We start from the raw sequence: 20,468 nt of genomic DNA, 5'->3' as shown, positions 1-20,468 counted from the left end.
TGCTGTTCTAGTATATTATCTTTTGGGTTTTAGCTGAAGAGAAGGGGCAAGCCTCATAGATCTTTCTTTAAAAATTTTTTTTGTTAGGCTGCGTGCTGTGGCTTACGCCTGTAATCCCAGCACTTTGGGAGGCCAAGGCAGGCAGATCACCAGAGGTCAGGAGTTTGAGACCAGCCTGGCCAATATGATGAAACCCCGTCACTACTAAAAATACAAAAATTTGCCAGGTGTGGTGGCAGGTGCCTGTAATTCCAGCTACTCGGGAGGCTGAGACAGGAGAATTGCTTGAATTGCTTGAACCCGGGAGGCAGAGGTTGCAGTGAGCCAAGATCGCGCCATTGCACTCTAGTCTGGGAAATGAGCAAAACTCTGTCTCAGAAAAAATTGTTATTTTTCTAATTATAAACAAAACCTGTTTATGTAGAAACCTAAGTATAGAAAAGCTTAAAATAATTATCAACTACAGTCTCACCACTTAGAACCTTTATGAACGTTTTTCTGTTTACCTGGACTTTATGTAGGTATATTCATATGTATGTATATTTGTATATATATATATGTATCCATACACATTTTATTTTTTTGTTTGTTTTTAGAGACAGGGTCTTGCTCTGTTGCCTAGGCTAGAGTGCAGGGGCACAGTTGTAGCTCACTGTAACCTTGAATTCCTCATCTCAAGTGATCTTCCTACCTCAGCCTCCCTAGTAGCTAGGACTACAGGTGCATGCCGGTGTGCCTGGACAATTTTTTATTTTTTGTAGAGACAGAGTCTTGCTATGTTGCCTAGGTTGGTCTCGAGCTCCTGGCCTCAAGCAATCTACCTTCGGTCTCCCAAAGCACTGGGATTGGAGTTTGAAGCTGCAGGGGGCTATGATGGTGCTACTGCACTCCAGCCTGGGTGATAGAGTAAGACCCTATCTCTTAAAAAAATTTAAACAATAAGAATAATAAAAATAAAAAGTGCTGGGATTATAAGCATGAGCTGCTGCACTTGGCTTCCATGTTTTAAATATATAAACTCTCTTTAAATAAGATCATTTTATTTATACTGTTTCATAACCTGCTTTTTTACTTAATATACCATGAACTTTCTTCCATATCAATAAATACTTTTTTACTCACTGTTAATATTCTAAAATTTTTACTTTTAGTATTTTTTATATCTTTTAATATTTTACTCACTTTTAAAATTATTTCCATTTTAGAAATTATTTTGAAAAAAGTTAGTTTGAAATAACACAGGAACCCACACAGGTATTTGTGGCTTAATTGAATATTTTTTTCCCTGAGTCTCTCTTACCATCCTCAATGTGTGATTGTCAGGAGGACTTTTTCTGTACTTCAGCAGATTTAGATTTTTTGTGCTTAATGTTGCAGTAGTGAATTGTGTTACCTGAATGTAATCTCCATCTCTGCTTCTCTCCCCAGTCAACAGTGGAGGCAAAATAGCCCTGAGTGAAGAGTTTGCCCAGGTTTATTCCTTGGCAGATGGGATTCGAATATGGATGGTAAGATTTTCTTTGCATGTGATTTTGCTATATTTTAGGTTTTCTACCGTGATATCATGGAATTAAGATGAATTGTTCTCTTCTCAAGAATATAGCTTTAGGATTTTTGTTAAGCTAAAGTTTAGTGACATGAATAGATATAAAATAATTTAGAACCCTTGAAATTATAGTCTGGACAGTTGAAAATAGAGGAAACAGAATTTAGTTGTCCCCTCTTTACATCCCTTCGTGGAACTCCGTAGAGTTGGCGGAACAGCATCGCTTTAGATACTAGGTAACCATGGCCAGTTTTAGGTCTCAGCATCACGTAGAGATGTCCCCTCATTCAGAGTAGAATAGGATGAAATTTTGGTTCAACCTGCAGCAGACTGGGTTTATGACCCTAGTAAGACTCTTCATTTCTCTAGATCTCGGCTTCTTCTTTATCAGTACTAGATAGGCTTTAGAGAAAGCCCCCTGCAGCACCAGTGTTCTAGAAATTTTTAAGTAATAAGGTTGTGAGTATTACAAACCCCTCTAAATGATACAACTGTAAAGTACTCTGTGGTCTCAGTGCTGTGTGCTTTTGAAGTAGTTTGCCATGGCTGTCCTTGCTTCCCTGCCTGGACAGCATAATGATGTGGCTCAAATTCTCCCCTAGTTAGAGATGAAGCAGAAGTCCCTGATGAGCCTGGGGAATGAAGCAGAAGAAAAACATAGTTCAGAAGCTACTGAGGTGAACCCTGAGAGCCTGGGTGAGTGTGCTAACACCAGCTGTTGTCCCTGAGCCTTCTGTTTTCATTTTAGGGCCTGGAAAACTAATTACTCACCTTCTAGATTATCTTAATTGAGGCTGTGTTGACCTAGGGAAAGTAATACAGGTGCTAAATAAAGTATCCAAGGATGTATCAGAAATAGAGAAAATCCCAAAGAGGAGTAATGTTTTATTGACGTGCTCCAAATGGAACATCTTTCTAATCACTTCTCTTAGGCGGCATCGGGTGCTTTTTGAGCTACATCTTTTTTCTTTTTTGAGATGGGGTCTTGTTCTGTCTCCCAGGCTGGAGTGCAGTGGTTCAGTCATATAGCCCACTGCAGCCTCCCACTCCTGGGCTCAGGCAATCTTCCCGCCTTAGCCTACCGGGTAGCTGGGACATCAAGCAGGTGCCACAACACCTGGCAAATTTTTTTTTTCCTCTTTGTATCGCCTGTGTTAAGCAATTAAAAACTTTTTTTAGAGAAGGGGTCTCACTGTGTTGCCCAGGCTGGTGTCAGATTCCTGGCCTCAAGTGATCCTCCCACCTCAGCCTCCCAAAGTGCTGGGATTATAGGCATGAGCCACTGCACCTGGCCTTGTTATGATTTTAAAGTGTGCTCACACTGAATATTCAGTGAAATTAAAGAATTACTATTATTTTTTAAATATTATGGTTGTTACTTTTTAAAACTCATATATTTTTAAGAGAAATATGCTAAAAATTTTTACAGATAAAATAGTGTGGTGCTGGAATGTGTGTGGAAGTAATCCGGGGAGTGAGGGGTTGATGGGGGTGAAACAAGATTGGCCGTGAGTTAATAATGACGGAAGCTGAGTGACAGGTACATGGAAGGGTCCTTATGGTATTTTCTCTATATACATGTTTGAAAACATCTACCATAAAACTTTTTCTAAAAAGTGTGCTGATAGTACTGGCGAGATTTTGATTTCTATAATGAGATAAAATTTGATTCTGTTCTTCTATTCTGTCAGTAAATATGTGTATCACTTTTTTGTTTTTTGGTTTTTTTGTTTGTTTTTTTTTGGAGACAGTGTCTCACTCTTTCGCCCAAGCTGGAATGCAGTGGCATGATCTCGGCTCACTGCAGCTTCAACTTCTCAGACTCAAGCAATCCTTCCGCCTCAGCCTCCCAAGTAGATAAGATTATAGGCGTGTGCCACCATGTCTGGTTAATTTATTGTTTTTTTATAGAGATTGGGTTTCACCATGTTACCCAAGCTGAGGTATCACCCCAAGTGATCCTCCCGCCTTGGCCTCCCAAAGTGCTGGGATTACAGGCGTGAGCCACCACACCAGGCCTATATCACTTTATTCATGAAGCTGTCTCTTGCCCTAAATTGTGACGTTTAACTTATTTTCTCTATAGAAGTAGGCAATAAATTTAAACTTTTTTTTTTTTAACTTTAAATTCTAGGGTACATGTGCACAACGTGCCGGTTTGTTACATATGTATACATGTGCCATGTTGGTGTGCTACACCCATTAACTCGTCATTTACATTAGGTATATCCTCTAATGCTATCCCTCTCCTCTCCCCCCTCCCCCATAATTTTAACTTTTTTTTTTTTCAATTATGATTCTTGTTTGCATCTAGCAAAAGAGTGTATTGAGAAGAGTCTTCTATTACTAAAATTTCTGCCCACGGGCATAAGTTCAAAAGAAAGCTGCGAAAAGTTGGAGACTGCTGATGAAACCAGTCATCTCCAGCCACTCAACAAGCGTCAGAGGACGAGCTCTGTGGTGGAAGAGCATTTCCAAGCCTCAGTATCTCCCACTGAAGCCGCACCCCCTGCCACAGGAGACCGGAGTCCTGGCCTGGACACCCAGCCAAAGCTGCCATCCAGCAGTGGCCTTCCTGCTGCAGACGTGTCCCCTGCCACAGCTGAAGAGCCCTTGTCACCTTCCACACCCACCCGCCGGCCTCCCTTCACCCGAGGGCGACTCCGGCTGCTCTCCTTTCGATCCATGGAGGAGGCCAGACTGGTGCCCACAGTGAAAGAGAAATACCCTGTGCTGAAGGACGTCATGGACTTCATTAAGGATCAGTCGCTCTCGCACAGGAGGTAAGCCCATTGTTACCTTCCTGTCGCTTTCTCTTTTTAAGCCGTAGTTACCCAGTCTAGTCAGAGGCTTGAAGTTCATGTTGAAAACGAACAAATAATATTTAGGATAGATCAAGGCTTGTTTTAGAATATTCAAGAAAAGTTTTGATTTTTTTTTTTTTCTTTAAAGAAGTAATTTTTGGGTGGGCACGGTGATTCATGCCTATAATCTCAGCAGTTTGGGAGGCCAAAGTGGGAGGATCACTTGGGATCAGGAGTTCAAGACCAACCTGGGCAACATAGTGAGACCCCCCCACCCATCTACAAAAAAATTTTTTTTTAAATTAGCTGAGGCTGGGTGCGGTGGCTCACGCCTGTAATCCCAGCAATTTGGGAGGCTGAGGCAGGTGGATCACCCGAGGTCAGGTGTTCGAGACCTGCCTGGCCAACATAGTGAAACCTCCTCTCTACTAAAAATACAAAAATTAGCTGGGCGTAGTGGTGGACGCCTATAATCCCAGCTACTCGGGAGGCTGAGGCAGGAGAATTGCTCGAAGTTGGAAGGCGGAGGTTGCAGTGAGCCGAGATCACGCCACTGTACTCCAACCTGGGTGACAGAGCAAGACTCTGTCTCAAAAAAAAAAAAAAAAAAAATTACCTGAGTGTGGTGGCACCTGCCCGTAGTCCCAGCTACCTGGGAGCCTGAAGCAGGGGGATCACTTGAGCCAGGTAGGTTGAGGCTACAGTAAGTCAAGATTATGCCACTTAACTCCAGCCTGGGTGATAGAGCAAGACTGTCTCAAAAACAAAAAAAAGATATTTTTTCATGTAAGATTTATATATTATACTGTTTATAAAGTATATCTCAAGAACGTACCATTAGAATTTTAAAAGGAAGCATTTTTTGGGTAGCTGCCACTTATAAAACTGTCTTATTTTAACCCAGGGAGAAATTTGGATTTGGCATTTTCTAGAAACATGGCCGCCCTATGTTACCCAGGCTGGTCTCGAATGCCTGGGCTCAAGGAATCTTTCTGCATCAGAGGGTTACAGGCATGAGCCACCACACCCAGCCAGGATTTGATATTTTCCAACAAAATTATTTGTTCATAGGCCTACATCTCTGGAAGTATTGCATGTTTAAGTTAGTGAGGAATTTCCTGTCCTAAGAATTAAGGCTTTGTCTCTATGGAAAGTGAAAATATCAATGTTCCTTTTTAATTCGTTAAGTTAAATAATGGGTTGTCGGACTTCTGGACAGTTGGCATGAACTGATTTGTAGTGCTGCTGAGTGATGACTTAAAAATAGTAAAGAGGTATTGGTACTCCTCCTACATGGTGTTTCTAATACCTCACAATAGTATTTCCTCTTTGATATATGGCATCAGGGCTTTGGGGGGGATATTTTCCGTCTGCCCCAGCTCAAGAGTTTTCTGGGTGTTCCTGACTTGCATTGTGTCTCCAGTGTTGTGAAGGTTCTTTCCCTGAGGAAAGCCCAGGCCCAGAGCATCCTGGAAGTCCTGAAGATAACTCAGTACTGTGCAGAATCCCTTGGGCAGCCCCACTGCTTCCATCCACCTTTCATACTTTTCCTGTTGGAACTTCTGACCTGCCAGAAAGATTTTACCAAGTAAGTACAAAGGACAGGTCCAGAAGGAAAACAGCAAAGATCATTGTAAATAAATCCTGATTATCTTCTCTGATTAATAGCAGCATCATTTCTATGTAGGATACAAATGTACATTTTTGGTTAATTCATTCTCTCGTTCCAAGGAAAGATGGGTTATATCCTTTTAATATGTAACTGCCGGGAACATGTTTATTCCTCCTGGTGAGTTGATCAGGTTTACTTTCCAGATGGTGAGAATTGCATTCCTCATATACTCATGCATCGTTTGGCTCCTGGAAGCTGTGAGCTAAATATAAGGCTTACAGAAATGATATTAATCTGAGTACCTCAAAAGGTGGTTCTTAAGATTAACTCAATAAATACCTTTTGAGCGTCTAGTGTGCTAGAATGTCTTCTGGGTGTTATGCAGCAGTAGACAAGGCAGATTTTATATTATATTGAGGAGAGAGAGACAATAAAAAACCAAATAAATGAAAAAATACCAGATAGTGATATTGTTATGTGGTGATTAATACAGTGACCTAGTTTAGATGGTCAGGGAAGGCTGGCTGAGGAGATGAAAGCCAAGAGGTGAATGACCAGCTAAGATCAGAGAGAAGAGCCTTGAAGGCAGAAGGAACAGTGCAGAGGCTCCAGAGGGGGGAGTTAGTCCGAGGAACAGAGCGAAAACCAGTGTGGCTGACAGGGAAAATGGGATGGGATAAGATCAGAAAGGCAGGACGCTTATCACTATAAAGTACTTCGATTTTATGCCAAGTTGTAGTTGGGAAACCACTGGAGATTTTTAAGCCCAGGAGGATCACACTTTGTTTTATATTTATAAAAGGTGCCCCTGGCTACTGTGTGAAAAGAGGTGGAAATAAGAAAAGCAGTTAGGAGTCTGTGGCAGTAGTCCAGGCAAGAAATGATGGTGGTTTGATCCAGAGAATAATACTGGAGATGGGGAGGAAAGGATGAGATTCAGAATGTATTTTAGAGGTAGAATTGTCAGGACTTATGGTTGGATAAGATGGAGAGGGTAAATGAAGGAAAGGAATCGTGGGAAACTCCTAGGATTGGGGAGTGAGCAGCTGGTGGATAGTGATGCGTTTTAGTGAGGGAAAGAGTATGGAAGAAACAGATGGGGGTGAAAATCAAAAGTTTTGTTTTGGCCATGTTAAGCTGGAAATCTTTTTTGTAGAGATACGAAGTAAAGATATTGAGAAAACAGAGGTCAGCGTTTTAACTAAAGTTACGGAAAGAAGTCAGGACTAGGGATAGAATTTGGATGCAGTTGGCATGTAGGTGACATTTAGAGCCATAAAACCTCCTAGAAAGGGTGCGGAGATGGACAAGAAGGGGCCTGGGACTGAGCCTTAGGGACACTTCTTTACTTAGAAGTCAAGCAGAGAAAGGAGTGTCAGCTAAGGAGATCAAGAAGCAGTGGCCAGTCAGGTAGATCAAAAACCAGGGGATGCTGTTGTCCCAGAAGTCAAGAGAAGAATGGATCTCAAAAGATAAGAATGTCAGGTGAGTGCCCTTCCCTGGAAAAAAAAAAGATAAGAATGATCAGTTGTGTCAAATACTAATGTGAGAATTCGAAAGAGATAAAAACACACTGGATTTGGCAGCAGTCTTACTGGAGCCGTTGGCCAAAAGGCCAGCGAGAATGAGGGTGATAAAATGGAGAGACTACAGACATTTAGTTTAAGAAATTTGGCCTCAAAGGGAGCAGAGAAACGGGGAAGTTTTTGGAGGGCGATGTGAGGTCAACTGAGGGTTTCAAAGAGATGTAAGAGTACTTCTGTGTGTTGGTGGGAATGAATCAGTGATAAGGAAACTTGGTGCAGGAAGAGAGGGGATAATTTGCACTAGCAGTTGTATAAGTTGAGAGATTGGCCTTTGATTGAACCAGGGAGGCTCTTATCTGTAGTAGTGAGGAAATAGGACACACAGTGTCCACAAGTTGGCTGGTAGATATTTGGTGGTGCAAAGGTAAGGGAATTCATATGTGATTGTTACTTTTCTTTCTCAAGATACCTAAGTTTCTCTTTTAAAAAGTAAAATATAAGGATAGTCATCAGAGAGAATGGAAGGATGAGAAGGAGGTAGTGGTGGCATCAGGAGAAGCAGGAAGGGGTTTTTTGGTGGGGGCGGGGGGTTGAGTGTTTTTTTTGTTTGTTTTTTGTTGTTGTTGTTGTTGTTTGTTTTTTTGTCTTGAGACAAGAGTCTCACTGTGTCACCCAGGCTGGAGTGCAGTGGCATGATCTCGGCTCACTGCGGCCTCCGTCTCCCAGGTTCAAGTGATCCTCCTGCCTTGGCCTCCTAAGTGTGTGCCACCACGCTCGGCTAATTTTTGTATTTTTACTAGACACTGGGTTTCCCCATGTTGGCCAGGCTGGTCTTGAACTCCTGACCTCAGTTGATCCGCCCGGCTCAGCCTCCCTAAGTGATGGGATTACAGATGTGAGCCACCATGCCTGGCCTATGGGAAGGTTTGATAGTAATGAAAATTGAGAAAGGAAAGCCAGTCTACTGAATTGCCTGACAATTTTGAGGGCTTATTTGATCACTATGGTTGCAAATTTAAAGTCATACTAGTCAGCTTGCTTGTGTGGTGTTTCCTCCACGACATTCAGCTGTTTTGATATAGGTATAAGATTTCTCAGGCAAGTACATGGAGGAAGGAAGGGACACAGGAGTTAGTGTTTGCTAAGGTATGATTATGGGCCATGGTATCTAAGCTGAGAAGGGGGCAGAGAGAAAGCATGGCAGGAGTAGTAGATGGTGAACATGAGGCAGCGTCCTGGGCTGACGCCCGCTGGTATTGAAGAAAAGGCTGCTGTTGGAGTCCTACCTGGGTGAGCAGGAGAGCTGGGGTCAGAGTAGGGTGCTCTGGCATCAGTATGTCAGAGATGATGTCATCACATGATAACAAGGTCCGGGAAATGACCATCAAACTAAGATGGCTAAGGGCGTGGAAGAGAAGATCACTGGAGATGCAGATGGAAGAGAATTGAGGGAAAAAGGAATGGAGACATCATTTTCATGGATGTTGAAGTCACCAAGATGGCCAGGATCATGGTAGAAAAGACAGTGAGGTTGGTGCCAAAGTCATCAATGAAGGGAGGCAGAGGGGTGAGCGTGATTGTGTGGAGAGGATCAAATGAGGTCATTTGTGAAAAATACTTAACACAGTATCTGGCACCCAAGTAGTGGTGGGAGGGATGGGTTTATATTCACAAAGAAGATCAATAATCTCATCTCCATGCTTCTGGGTAACTCTCTTGAGCCCGTCAGAGGGATTCACTTGCTGTTTTGTGTGTTACCTTCTATAGGTATTATATTTGTATTTACTTAAGTTCCTGTGCCGCTTTGTTCAGCTGACTGCCACTTGCTCTTTTTCATGTAAGAAATCATTATTATTATTAAGAAAAAGATGTTCTGGCAATTAAGTGAATCAGTGATTTCCTCTGTTTCTAGTTATTTTGGACACCTGGAAGGCTGTGGTGCTGATCTACACAAAGAAATTCGAGACACTTACTATCAACTTGTTCTGTTTTTGGTCAAAGCAGTTAAAGGATTTAGTAGCCTAAATGACAGGTACTGGATAACTTCTATCATTTCTAGAGGAAAAAAATGTATTTTTTTCTGATTATAAAAGAAATATATGTGCACTGTCAAAAATACCAAAAAGCACAAAGAACAAAATAAAAATAACCTCTAATGTTACCACCTAGAGAGCTAATCACTAATGTTAACTTATTCGTATATTTTCTCCCAGTCCTTTTTCTGTCTGGTGTGTATATTTTCTTTTTAAGGGGATGAGTCTGGGTTTTTCTAAGAATTTATAGCCTATTATTTTCTGTTTTGGTATATTAGGGATTTTTTTTGTTTGTTTTGAGACGGCCTCATGCTGTCACCCAGGCTAGAGTACAGTGACTCAATTGTGGCTCACTGCAGCCTGGACCTCCCAGGCTCAATTGATCCACTCACCTCAGCTTCCTAAGTAGTTGAGACTACTGGTGCATGCCACCATGCCCGGCTAATTTTCTTTATGTTTTGTAGAAATGGGATTTTGCCATGTTGCTCAGGCTGGCCTTGAGCTCCTGGGCTCAAGCAGTCTGCCTGCCTCGGCCTCCCAAAGTGCTGGAATTACAGTCATGAGCCACCACGCCCAGCCAGTATATTATGTATTATGTACAGTTTGAAAACGAGTATAAAGCCATTTCCCAGTCCTCTTAGTAAATGGTTTAGACATAAGCCTTAAATCAAATGATTCTTCTGTAAATCTAAACTGCATAACCTTGGCTAATTTGGAGCTGGCCCTGATCTTGCAGTTTATCAGAAGGTGATTTTTACTTCTCAGTTCTTTACCATAAGATACCCCTGTGGTGGTCCTGGCAGGGTGGAAACCTTACTTTACACTTTTCAGAGTTATTTTATGTAAGCTTTGAAGGATGTTTGTGTGGAGTGTGAGGAATTTGAAAGGAACCCAAACCAGCAATGTGAAGTTCCCTTCTGCTTTCAATTGCAAACCAGGTCACCTACTTGAATTGCTTCTGTTGCCTCTGTTGGTAATAAGCAGCTCTGCTAATGGTCACTTTCACGGCCCCTTTAGGTCCTTGCTCCCTGCCTTATCCTGTGTTCAGACAGCCCTGCTTCATCTTTTGGATATGGGCTGGGAACCCAGTGATCTCGCCTTCTTTGTTGATATTCAGTTACCAGATCTCCTCATGAAAATGTCACAGGAGAATATAAGTGTCCATGACAGTGTGATCAGGTAAGAGCACGGTCCTGCGCTCTGCAGTTCCTAATGTAGGTTATGAAACGCAAGGAACATAGTGGGGGCGTTAAGAGCACAGACTCCGGAGCTAGACTGTCTGTGTCATATCTTGGCTTTGCCACATCCTAGCCGAGTGGCCTTGCGCAAGTCTTATAATCCCTCTGTGCCTCAGTTTCCTCATCTTCAGAGCTGGAGATAACAATGGTGCTGCCTCCAAGGCTTGTTGTGATGAGTACCTGAGTTATATATTTCAGTGTTTAGAACCACATCTGGCATGCAGTAGAGCTATGTACATTGATGGTGGTGAACTCGTGAGCTCTGAGGCCGAGAATCCTCTGCATTTTGGTGATCTTAGTATAGCTTGCTGAATTGGGAAATCCTTTTCCATAATTTTTGTTACATGTGTATGTTACAAGAAGTTAGCCACTCTAACTTCTTGCACATTATAAGGACCTCAGTTAGAAAAAAATCATGTATGAAGGGTTTTTTTCCTCCGATTTGGCCCATATCTCTCCACTCTACTCAAATCCACTTCCCTATTTGCGGCCATTCATGTGTAGAAAAGAGGAGAAGGGGAGGGGGAATGCACTAAGAGGAGAGAAGTGGGAAGAAGTGAATGAGTCAACACCAGGATAGTCTCCACTCTCTCAGGAGAGCTGTTCCAAGGGAAAAGGGGACAGAATTAGAGCTGTCTCTTTAGTTCACGAACCTCAGCCGTTGCCTCGCTGTTGGAGCTCCATTGGCAGAGACGGGGCAGCACTAGGGGGCATCAGCTTGTGGATCTTGGCTGTGGGCCTGCTCGCGGTTTCTCGCTTTGTCTCCCTGCACGCCACAGTCCTCAGGGAAGGAAGCACGCCCTTTACAGCAAGCCCTCGTGGCACCTAGCGCAAAGCTTAAGTATGAGTATAGGCCTAAAACCATTTTGTTGGAATGCATGAATGAATGAATGTGTATTTATAGCTTGGTAGATATTTTGTATTTGCTCCTAAGCAAATCTTTTTCTGTTTAAAGTTCTATTTGTTAAAACGAGCTATAAACTGAAATTATGGAAATTTACAATTTTGCATCCAAAAGGAACTTACAAGATTATCTACCTGAAGCGCTTTATTTGAAATGAGGAAACTATGGCCATACCACCCTGAATGCACCTGATCTCGTCTGAAATGGGGAGACTGAGGACCAGGGCTGAGTCATGTGTCAAGGTCTCACAGCAGCTGGTGGTAGAGCTGAAGTCACAGTGTCTCCTGATTCCCTTCTCATACTGATTCCACCAGGATATGCTGAGCGTGTCTAAATCAGACTAAAAAATAATAATAATAATAACTTTATTTGGCCCTAGTGCCTGGCACATAGTAGGTTCACCATAAATGATTGTCCAGTGGAATTATGCCATGTGGTACAACCTTTCAAACTCTTAATTTCTCATCCCGTATAGTCTACTCTGGAAAGGGCTTCTCCTTCTTTCTTGGCATATATCTACCAAATATTTGACAAATCCTGGGGCTTTGAAAAGCAGTTGACCTTTCCCTCTCAGAAGCTGAAAAATGCCCGATATAATAGACCTATAGACACAGGGTCTGCTAACCAGTACTTTCCTTGGTGATTGGGAGAGGCATGCTTTTCTCTCTTTATGTCCTTCTTTCAGCCAATGGAGTGAAGAAGATGAGCTTGCTGATGCCAAGCAGAATTCAGAATGGATGGATGAGTGTCAGGATGGCATGTTTGAGGCCTGGTATGAAAAAATAGCCCAGGAAGATCCAGAGAAGCAGAGGAAAGTAAGACCTCTCAACTAGAGTACTCTGAAGTGATTTGCTAGGAGTTTGGAGAGGAGAGTTTGCCTGGGGGGGTTCTGGCAGGCTCTTTCCTGAGAGGGCTGCAGGTGGCATTCAATACCCTAGTGAAGGGGTCCCCAACCGCTGAACGCGACCGAATGCAGGCTGTGAGCAGCGGGCAAGCGAGGGAGGCTGAGCTCCGCCTCCTGTCAGATCAGCTGCGGCATTGGATTTTCACGGGAGCCTGAGCCCACAAGAAACCGCGCATGCGAGGCATCTAGTTTGTGCGTGAGGGATCTAGTTTGTGCGCTCCTTATGAGAGTCTAATGACTGATGATCTGAGGTGGAACAGTTTCATCCCGAAACCATCCCCCACCCAGTCCTGTGCAGAAATTGTCTTCTACGAAATTGGTCCCTGGTGCCAAAAAGGGAGACTGCTGCCCTAGCATCTGGTGTTTAACCTTTAACCTGAGAGGCTATAAATCCTGATTTGACTACACTCAGAGTGGCTCCCTGCCGTAGAACTAGACTCATTGGAAAATTGGCTCTTAAAGCTGATGTACAATATGAGGTGCCAATTTACTAATTTACAGTGAGAAATAGAATTGCTGGAGGGCCTGGGCTCTAGTGTCCTTGGAGCAGCACATTCTCTTCCTGTAGACAAGCAGCGTGGGCAGCCACGTTTCCATCAGAAGGCTGCCTGGTGAGCATGGGAGCAGCCGTATGTATAGAGAGGGCATCAGAGCTGCATGATTCGGATGTGCAAAGGCTCAGGCTCAGATAGCCCACTGTGTCCATCTCCACGTCAGGTGTTAAATCCATCGCTACCACATGTGCCAAGCATCTGCTGCCTCAGATTCATTCATTTTCTAAGTATCGAGTGCCTACTATGTGCCAACCACTTTGTTCACATAGCACCACTGTGGTGCTTGGATGGAGCTTGCCAAGTGGGCCTTTGTGGCTTTTTCTCTCGCATATGTTAATACCTTTTGGGAGTTCTGTAGTTGTAAGGTGACTTGGCATATTTGCTCTGGTCTACTGTATGACTTACTGATTTAGATCCCTCATTTCCAGGCCCTAAAGAGAAACAATACTGTAGTCCAAGTACTTTCCAGTAAAGCAATTTGTTTGCTCATTAGACAGTTCCCAGACTATCCCTGCAGAAAGTTTGCCTGTAAGTGCCAGGGACAATACTCCTTTTGCAGTGTTTCCTGTATCTGTGAACACTACCATCGTCCAACCACGTACCCAAGCCAGAAACTTTCTTCCCTTTTACTGATCCCTATATCCAGTCGGTCACCAAGGTTTCCCACTTCTGCCTCAACACCTCAAATCTACGCACCTTTCACCATCCCGCCTACCACTCAGTCCCAGCCCTTATAATGTGCCATGGGGTTCCTTTAACACTTTGGTCATGGTCAGTCTCCCTGAGTCCAGGCTTGCCCCTTTGATCCATTCTTTCCTCAACTTCCAGAAGAGCACTCCAGTCCGATCACATTACTCTTCTCTCTAAAAACAATCTGTAACTCCTAAGACTGATATGCAAGGCCCTTTGTGGTTTAACCTTTCTCTCTTCATCTGACTATTCCCCTCTGTACTGTATTCGACACACTGAGTCATGCCAATTTCATAAACCTGTCTCTCATCCCCTTTTTGCTGTCTGTCAAATTTGCTATTCCTATCTGACATGCCCACCTCCCTTACCCCGACCCGTCTAGTACCTGTTTGTCCTTTGGGTCTCACCTGAGGAATTATCTCCTTTGGAAAACCTTCTTTGACCTTCTGAATACCCATTGGTAGCCATAGTCCTTTGTCCTCTAAGCCTCCTGCAATTTCCTGTGAAAGCACTGGTCATACTAAATGGTCATCACCTCCTTGATGGAATTCCCAACTAGACACTGAGGAGCTTATTCATTATCAAATCCTAGCACTTAGTACAATGCCTGGAACATCTTCAGTACCTAGTGAATGGAGGAATTGATTAGTGAATTGTGGCCACCTTAGAAAATCTATCAGTTAATTGTATGTGTTTGGCCTTACAGATGCACATGTTTATTGCTCGCTACTGTGACCTGTTAAATGTGGACATCTCTTGTGATGGGTGTGATGAGATTGCCCCCTGGCATCGATACCGCTGTCTGCAGTGCAGTGACATGGATCTCTGCAAAACTTGCTTCCTAGGTAAATTTCATGAACTGGGTACGCCGTATCCAAAGGCTATATCACTTCTGATTTCTATGATCTTGTCATTTTTAAAAACTCTCAGTGTACTAAATCAAAGTGCTGCCCAGTGGTATTTTCTCTGACTTCTTGGCTAACGTGAGCCTTATCTCCTCTACTAAATGAAAAGCTCCACAGCCCTAATATCTGTCGTGCTTCCTTCTTCTATCATGCTGGGTGTAGCCACTTAATAAACACTCGGGACCAGTGTATGTATGTTCAGTGGAGTTTTCAGGAAATAGTGTTTGCTTCTGAATCATGCAGTGTTTACATGTAGCAAAATACACACGCACACATACACAAGCAAGCTTCAAAAACCCTCTCGCACACTTGACTTCTAGGTGCTGAGGTAAAACAGATGCACAGTAGTGCACACCTGACTGGCCTTTTTGTGCATGGCCCAGTGGTAAGAGACAGCCCTTGCCCTGGAACCATCTACAGTCCAGCAGGAGGACTGGACAGATCCACAGAATGTCTATTCCAGTACAAGAATGTGTGTGCTGAGTTATAAATGAGGGTACAGATTGTTTCTGGAAAAGTTTAGAAGCAGTAGCAGCATTGCTGCAGGGAAGGCTCGTGAAGGAGGTGGAATGAGAATTGGTTTTTGAAGAAAGTTAGAACTGGACGATGTGTAGGAAACGTTGGGGATGGTATCACCATCAAGGGCATAGCAAACCCTGGGACAGAGGAGTGTCTGTAGTGACTTTAGATGGCCATGCTGAAATGTTTGCCCAACTAAGTGATGGATTAAGACAGGTGGGGCCCCCGACTGTGGGACCCCAAGATACTAGGCTAAGGAGTTTGAATAGTCTAGAGACAGCAGGGAAGGTTTTTGAAGTAGGTATTATTAATAACATGATGAGAGCTATGCTAGAGGAAGGTGGTTCTGTCGGTGCTAAGAGTCTCCTTTAGGAAGTCAGTCACGGTATTCACACAGGCATGGGAGCCTGGACTGGGTTCATGGCAGTGAGAATGAACAGAGGTGGGCCAGGCGCGAGGAGCATTCTGCAGGGTCCATGACAGAGCTTAGAGTGAGAAGGGCCCAAGGGCCTTAGAGTGAGAAGGAGACCAGTGCAACCCATCTCTTTCCTGACTGTTATTCTCTCTCACTCACTGGGTCTGGGTCTGGTTTTTTCTTTGTTTCCCCCTCCCCGAGACAAACTCTCACTCTGTCACTCAGGCTAGAGTGCAGTGGCACCATCTCAGCTCACTGCAACTTCTGCCTCCTGGGTTAAAGTGATTTTCCTGCTTCAGCCTCCCAAGTAGCTGGGAGTACAGGTGCCTGCCACCACATTTGGCTAATTTTTGTATTTTCAATAGAGACGAGGTTTCACCATATTGCCCGGGCTGGTCTTGAACTCTTAGACTCAAGCGATCTGCCTGCCTCGGCCTCTCAAAGTGCTGGGATTACAGGCATGAGCCACAATGCCTGGCCCTTTTTAAATTTTTTAATTTTTATTTTTTTATTTTGGAAGTCTGTTTTCATCTGTGATTCTGGAGTGAAAAAGGAAGAGCAAATATCCTGATCAGTCCTCAGTGCTTGTTAACAGGAATACATCAACAGAGGCTTACTCTTTGTTAGTGGAGGGGTCATAGGAGACGGCTCACAAATTAACCTGTGGACTTGTTTCCACCAAATAGCAGTCCTGATAATACATTTGATCTCACTGTACCATTGCCGAGAAATTCTGTGCCAAGAGTCTCATTCATATGCCTCGAGCCACCCAGGCAGAGCACCCTGTCTCCAGAGAACGCCTGTGGGCCCTGTATCCCTGAGCAGTCACTTGGGAACGGCCCTGGTGCTGGGGTTGGTTTGGGTTTGGAAACTAGCCCATCTAGGAGCCCTCTACCTCATCCCCTCACACTGCTGTGTTTCTCCTCAGGTGGGGTGAAGCCTGAGGGCCACGGAGACGACCATGAAATGGTCAACATGGAGTTTACCTGTGACCACTGCCAGGGTTTGATCATAGGCCGGAGGATGAACTGCAATGTTTGCGATGACTTTGATCTTTGCTACGGATGCTATGCAGCGAAGAAATACTCCTACGGGTATGTCTCGATTGCCCGTCGCCACCAAGCCTTTTATTTACACGTTCCTTCACTTGAAAAGGGACTTCTTTCTTGTTTTAAAAAAGTTTTTTTTTATTTAAAAAGTTAAACATAACCAAAAGTAAAGAGACTAACACAGTGAATCTTCATGTACCCATTACCCAGGTTCAGCAGTTAGGAAGATTTTGTAATGTGTGCTTAGTTTATTGCTTTTTTTTTTTTTCCTATGTTAAAGTATTTTAAAGCCAATTCCAGGACCGGGCTCGGTGGCTCACGCCTGTAATCCCAGCACTTTCAGAGGCCGAGGCGAACTCCTGTGGTCAGGAGTTCGAGATCAGCCTGCCCAACATGGAGAAACCCCGTCTCTACTAAAAATACAAAAATTAGCTGGGTGTGGTGGTGGGTGCCTGTAATCCCAGCTACTTGGGAGGCTAAGGCATGAGAATCGCTTGAACCTGGGAGGCCGAGGTTGCAGTGAGCTGAGACTGCGCCACTGCACTCCAGCCTGGGCGACAGAACGAGACTCCATCTCAAATAAATAAATACATAAATAAAGCAAATTCCAGGCCTTAAATTATTTCCTTCCTACATACTTTATACCCCCCTTTAAAAATTATGGGTTTTATTCACATTACCAAAATGCTATTACCACACCTTCCAAAATCACAATAAGCAATTCTTCCTTAGTCCAATTTCCGCAGACAACCTCTGGGGATTGTGAAACCCTGAAAGGCATGTTCTGTGTTTGTGTTTCTTCATTTTTCTGGAGAGAGGGCCCACACCTTTCTTTACATTTTCAGTAAGCGCATCCTAGAGGTGACTAATGCCCAGTTGCGACCACATGCTCTCCTAAGGCCCTGTGCTCCTGTTTGGAGCCACAGAAGCTTTTGGAGGGTTGTAAGCTTTAAATGTGTCTTGCCTTTGCAGCCATTTGCCTACCCACAGCATCACGGCCCACCCAATGGTAACCATTCGGATCAGTGACCGGCAGAGGCTCATCCAGCCATATATCCATAACTACTCCTGGCTGCTCTTTGCTGCCCTGGCTCTCTATAGCGCCCACCTGGCCAGTGCAGAGGATGTGGATGGGGAGAAGCTGGACCCCCAGACCCGCAGCAGTGCCACCACCCTGCGGAGCCAGTGCATGCAGCTCGTCGGGGACTGTCTGATGAAGGCTCATCAGGGAAAAGGTGACTTCCCAATGCACAGAAACCAAAACCAGCCCTCAGTTGCTGGTGAAAAAAAGCCTTGGCAAATGTAAAATACTAAGCTTAGTTTACAGGTGGCAACATCCACTTTTCCACAAAAGGGGCTTACCCTGGTGTGAAACTTAATTTTTAAGTTCCCCGATGGATTTTAGAGAAATGTTGGCATTGAAGTTCAACATTTAATTTCTCTGAAACTAATATTAATACCTCAAACTAATTTTAAATAATAATTAAAACTCTTTATATCTGTGGATGCAGTCTAGTATTTGAATCTACCAAACTTTGCTGAAAGAATCCAGACTTCTTAACCTGGAGTGTAAATCTGCTTCCACACAAGTGTATTCTAGATGAGAGCTGTTTACGAGTAAAATAGTTTAGCAATATATCGACATGAATCTGACTTGACTAAGGAGTGGTGGGAAGAAAGCAACTTGAAAGTTAAACCTTGGAGACATCTAAGTTCCTTCAGATAATGGCATCCCCATTCTAGTCAACATTAGGGAACCAGGCCTGTATGAGATAGCACATGGGTAACGCCAGCACCTTAGAGCAATTCCCATACCAGTTTGCCAGTGAGAATTGAGCAGTCTGATTGTGTGGGGCTACTATAAAAGTATAATGTTGACTATTTTCTAAATAGACAATCCTGTTATATGTTTTATCTTCTGTTGTTAATAAAGTGCAGGTATCCCTTGCTATTCAGCCTCTCACCATCTGAGATGAGGAGCTGAGTAGATTTAGACAGCGAGGGATGTTCACGTTGAGTCCTCTAGGATTTGGTTTGTGCAGAACTCATTTATTTATTTCTATATAATGGCAAAGTAACTTATGGCACTTGCTGAAAAGAACTCTCATTATAAAACTTCTAACCATTCTCTGATTTGCTTGCCACATAGGCCTTAAAGCTCTAGCTTTGCTGGGTGTATTGCCAGATGGGGACTCAAGCCCAGAAGATCAGGCCCTACCAGTCACTGTGCCCACCGGAGCGTCAGAGGAGCAGCTAGAGAAGAAAGCTGTCCAGGGTGCTGAGCTGTCAGAAGCAGGCAATGTAAATGACGATTCTTTACTACACAGAATCACAGGTTGAACTCTAGAGAGAGGCATTCACTCAGTGTAGCATAGCAGAGAGGCTAAGAGCACAGACTCCTAACCTAGACTGCTGGATTCACATGCCTGCTCCATCAAACCTTGGGCATGTTGTTATCATCTCTTCAGTGTTTGTTTTATTTTCTTTTGTTTTGTTTTGAAACAGGGTCTCGCTGTCACCCAGGCTGGAGTGCAGTGGCGTGATCTTGGCTCACTGCAGCCTTGACCTCCCCAGGTTGAAGTGATCCTCCCACTTCATCCTTCTGAGTACCTGGGGCCGCAGGCATGCGCTACCATGCCTGGCTAATTTTTGTATTTTTTGTAGAGACAGGGTTTCGCCATGTTGCCCAGGGTGGCCTTGAACTCCTGGGCTCAAGTGATCTTCTGGCCTTGGCCTCCCAAAGTGATGGGATTATAGGCATGAGCCACTGCACCCAGCCTGCCTCAGTTTTCTCATCTATAAAATGGGGATGATGATAATAATACTTGTAACATAGCCTTATTGTGAAGAGCTGTATATATGACGTACTTTGAGCTACCGTATGTCAAGTGCTTTGAAGAGTTGATAGTAAGTTCCATATCTGTGTTAACCACTCCCATTACCTGTCTCCTGGTAGTTTTTATAAGAATTAAACAAGATTGTGCACCTAAAGAAATTAATTGGCCAGGCACAGTGGCCTGTAATCCCAGCACTTTGGGAGGCCAAGGTGGGCGGATCACAAGGTCAGATGTTCAAGACCAGCCTGGCCAACAGGGTGAAACCCTGTCTCTACTAAAAATACAAAAAAAAAAAAAATTATCCAGGCTGGTGTCACGTGCCTGTAGTCCCAGCTACTCGAGAGGCAGGGGAATCGCTTGAACCCGGGAGGCGGAGGTTGCAGTGAGCCAAGATGGCGCCACTGCACTCCAACCTGGGCGACAGCAAGACTCCATCTCAAAAAAAACAACAACAAAAAAGTCATTTCTAGCCCATGGTGTACACTGTATCTGTGTAGCTGTATTTATATTCAGTCAACAATTAGGTGTTACTGATGCTTACTGTTTACCAGGTAGACGCAGTAATTTACACATAGTTGCATAAACAGAAAAGCCATTCTGGATCCAGGTATAACCTGTGATAGTGGCACTAAAGATTGTTTTATGGAAGAGCACGCCATTGTTTCTATGATGCTGCCTCCAGAGCTTGAGTTTCTGCTGAAAAGGCCCTTGACTGCCACAGGGGTCGCTGATGTTGCTGTCCTCTGTCTGTCAGGTTGCTAGTTCAAGGATTCCCCCATCTGGTGGTTGTAGCTCACCAAGGTCCCATTCTCATGTGGAGGAATACAAAAGAAAAACTGGCCAGCAGAAACATCAACATTTTTATTATTTCCATTCAGCCAGAGAGTCAGTAGAAGACAGGCCACATAATCATCAAGCCTGTCTCTCAACCG

At 43.8% G+C, this 20,468-nt stretch overlaps 1 protein-coding gene across 6 annotated transcripts in view; it reads left to right on the top strand.

Moving 5' to 3' along the window:
* ZZEF1 (zinc finger ZZ-type and EF-hand domain containing 1) overlaps window positions 1-20,468 on the top strand; it is a 135,891-nt gene that overhangs the window by 71,554 nt on the left and 43,869 nt on the right. For all 6 annotated transcript variants that reach the window (XR_010152762.1, XR_010152763.1, XM_009431592.5 and 3 more), the window contains 11 exons: window positions 1,429-1,508; window positions 2,149-2,242; window positions 3,861-4,329; window positions 5,774-5,938; window positions 9,401-9,520; window positions 10,539-10,700; window positions 12,349-12,478; window positions 14,518-14,656; window positions 16,579-16,744; window positions 17,672-17,934; window positions 18,849-19,000. Coding sequence is in view for 4 of the 6 variants with exons in the window: in XM_009431592.5 (XP_009429867.2) it covers window positions 1,429-1,508; window positions 2,149-2,242; window positions 3,861-4,329; window positions 5,774-5,938; window positions 9,401-9,520; window positions 10,539-10,700; window positions 12,349-12,478; window positions 14,518-14,656; window positions 16,579-16,744; window positions 17,672-17,934; window positions 18,849-19,000 (1,940 nt within the window). In the remaining 2 variants the exon portion in view is untranslated. The remainder of the gene's footprint in view (window positions 1-1,428; window positions 1,509-2,148; window positions 2,243-3,860; window positions 4,330-5,773; window positions 5,939-9,400; window positions 9,521-10,538; window positions 10,701-12,348; window positions 12,479-14,517; window positions 14,657-16,578; window positions 16,745-17,671; window positions 17,935-18,848; window positions 19,001-20,468) is intronic.

This window comes from Pan troglodytes, chromosome 19 (genome assembly GCF_028858775.2).
Source record: "Pan troglodytes isolate AG18354 chromosome 19, NHGRI_mPanTro3-v2.0_pri, whole genome shotgun sequence".
NCBI lineage: Eukaryota > Metazoa > Chordata > Mammalia > Primates > Hominidae > Pan > Pan troglodytes.
Note: the sequence above shows the minus strand (reverse complement) of the source record. Positions and strands in the feature narration are given on the sequence as shown.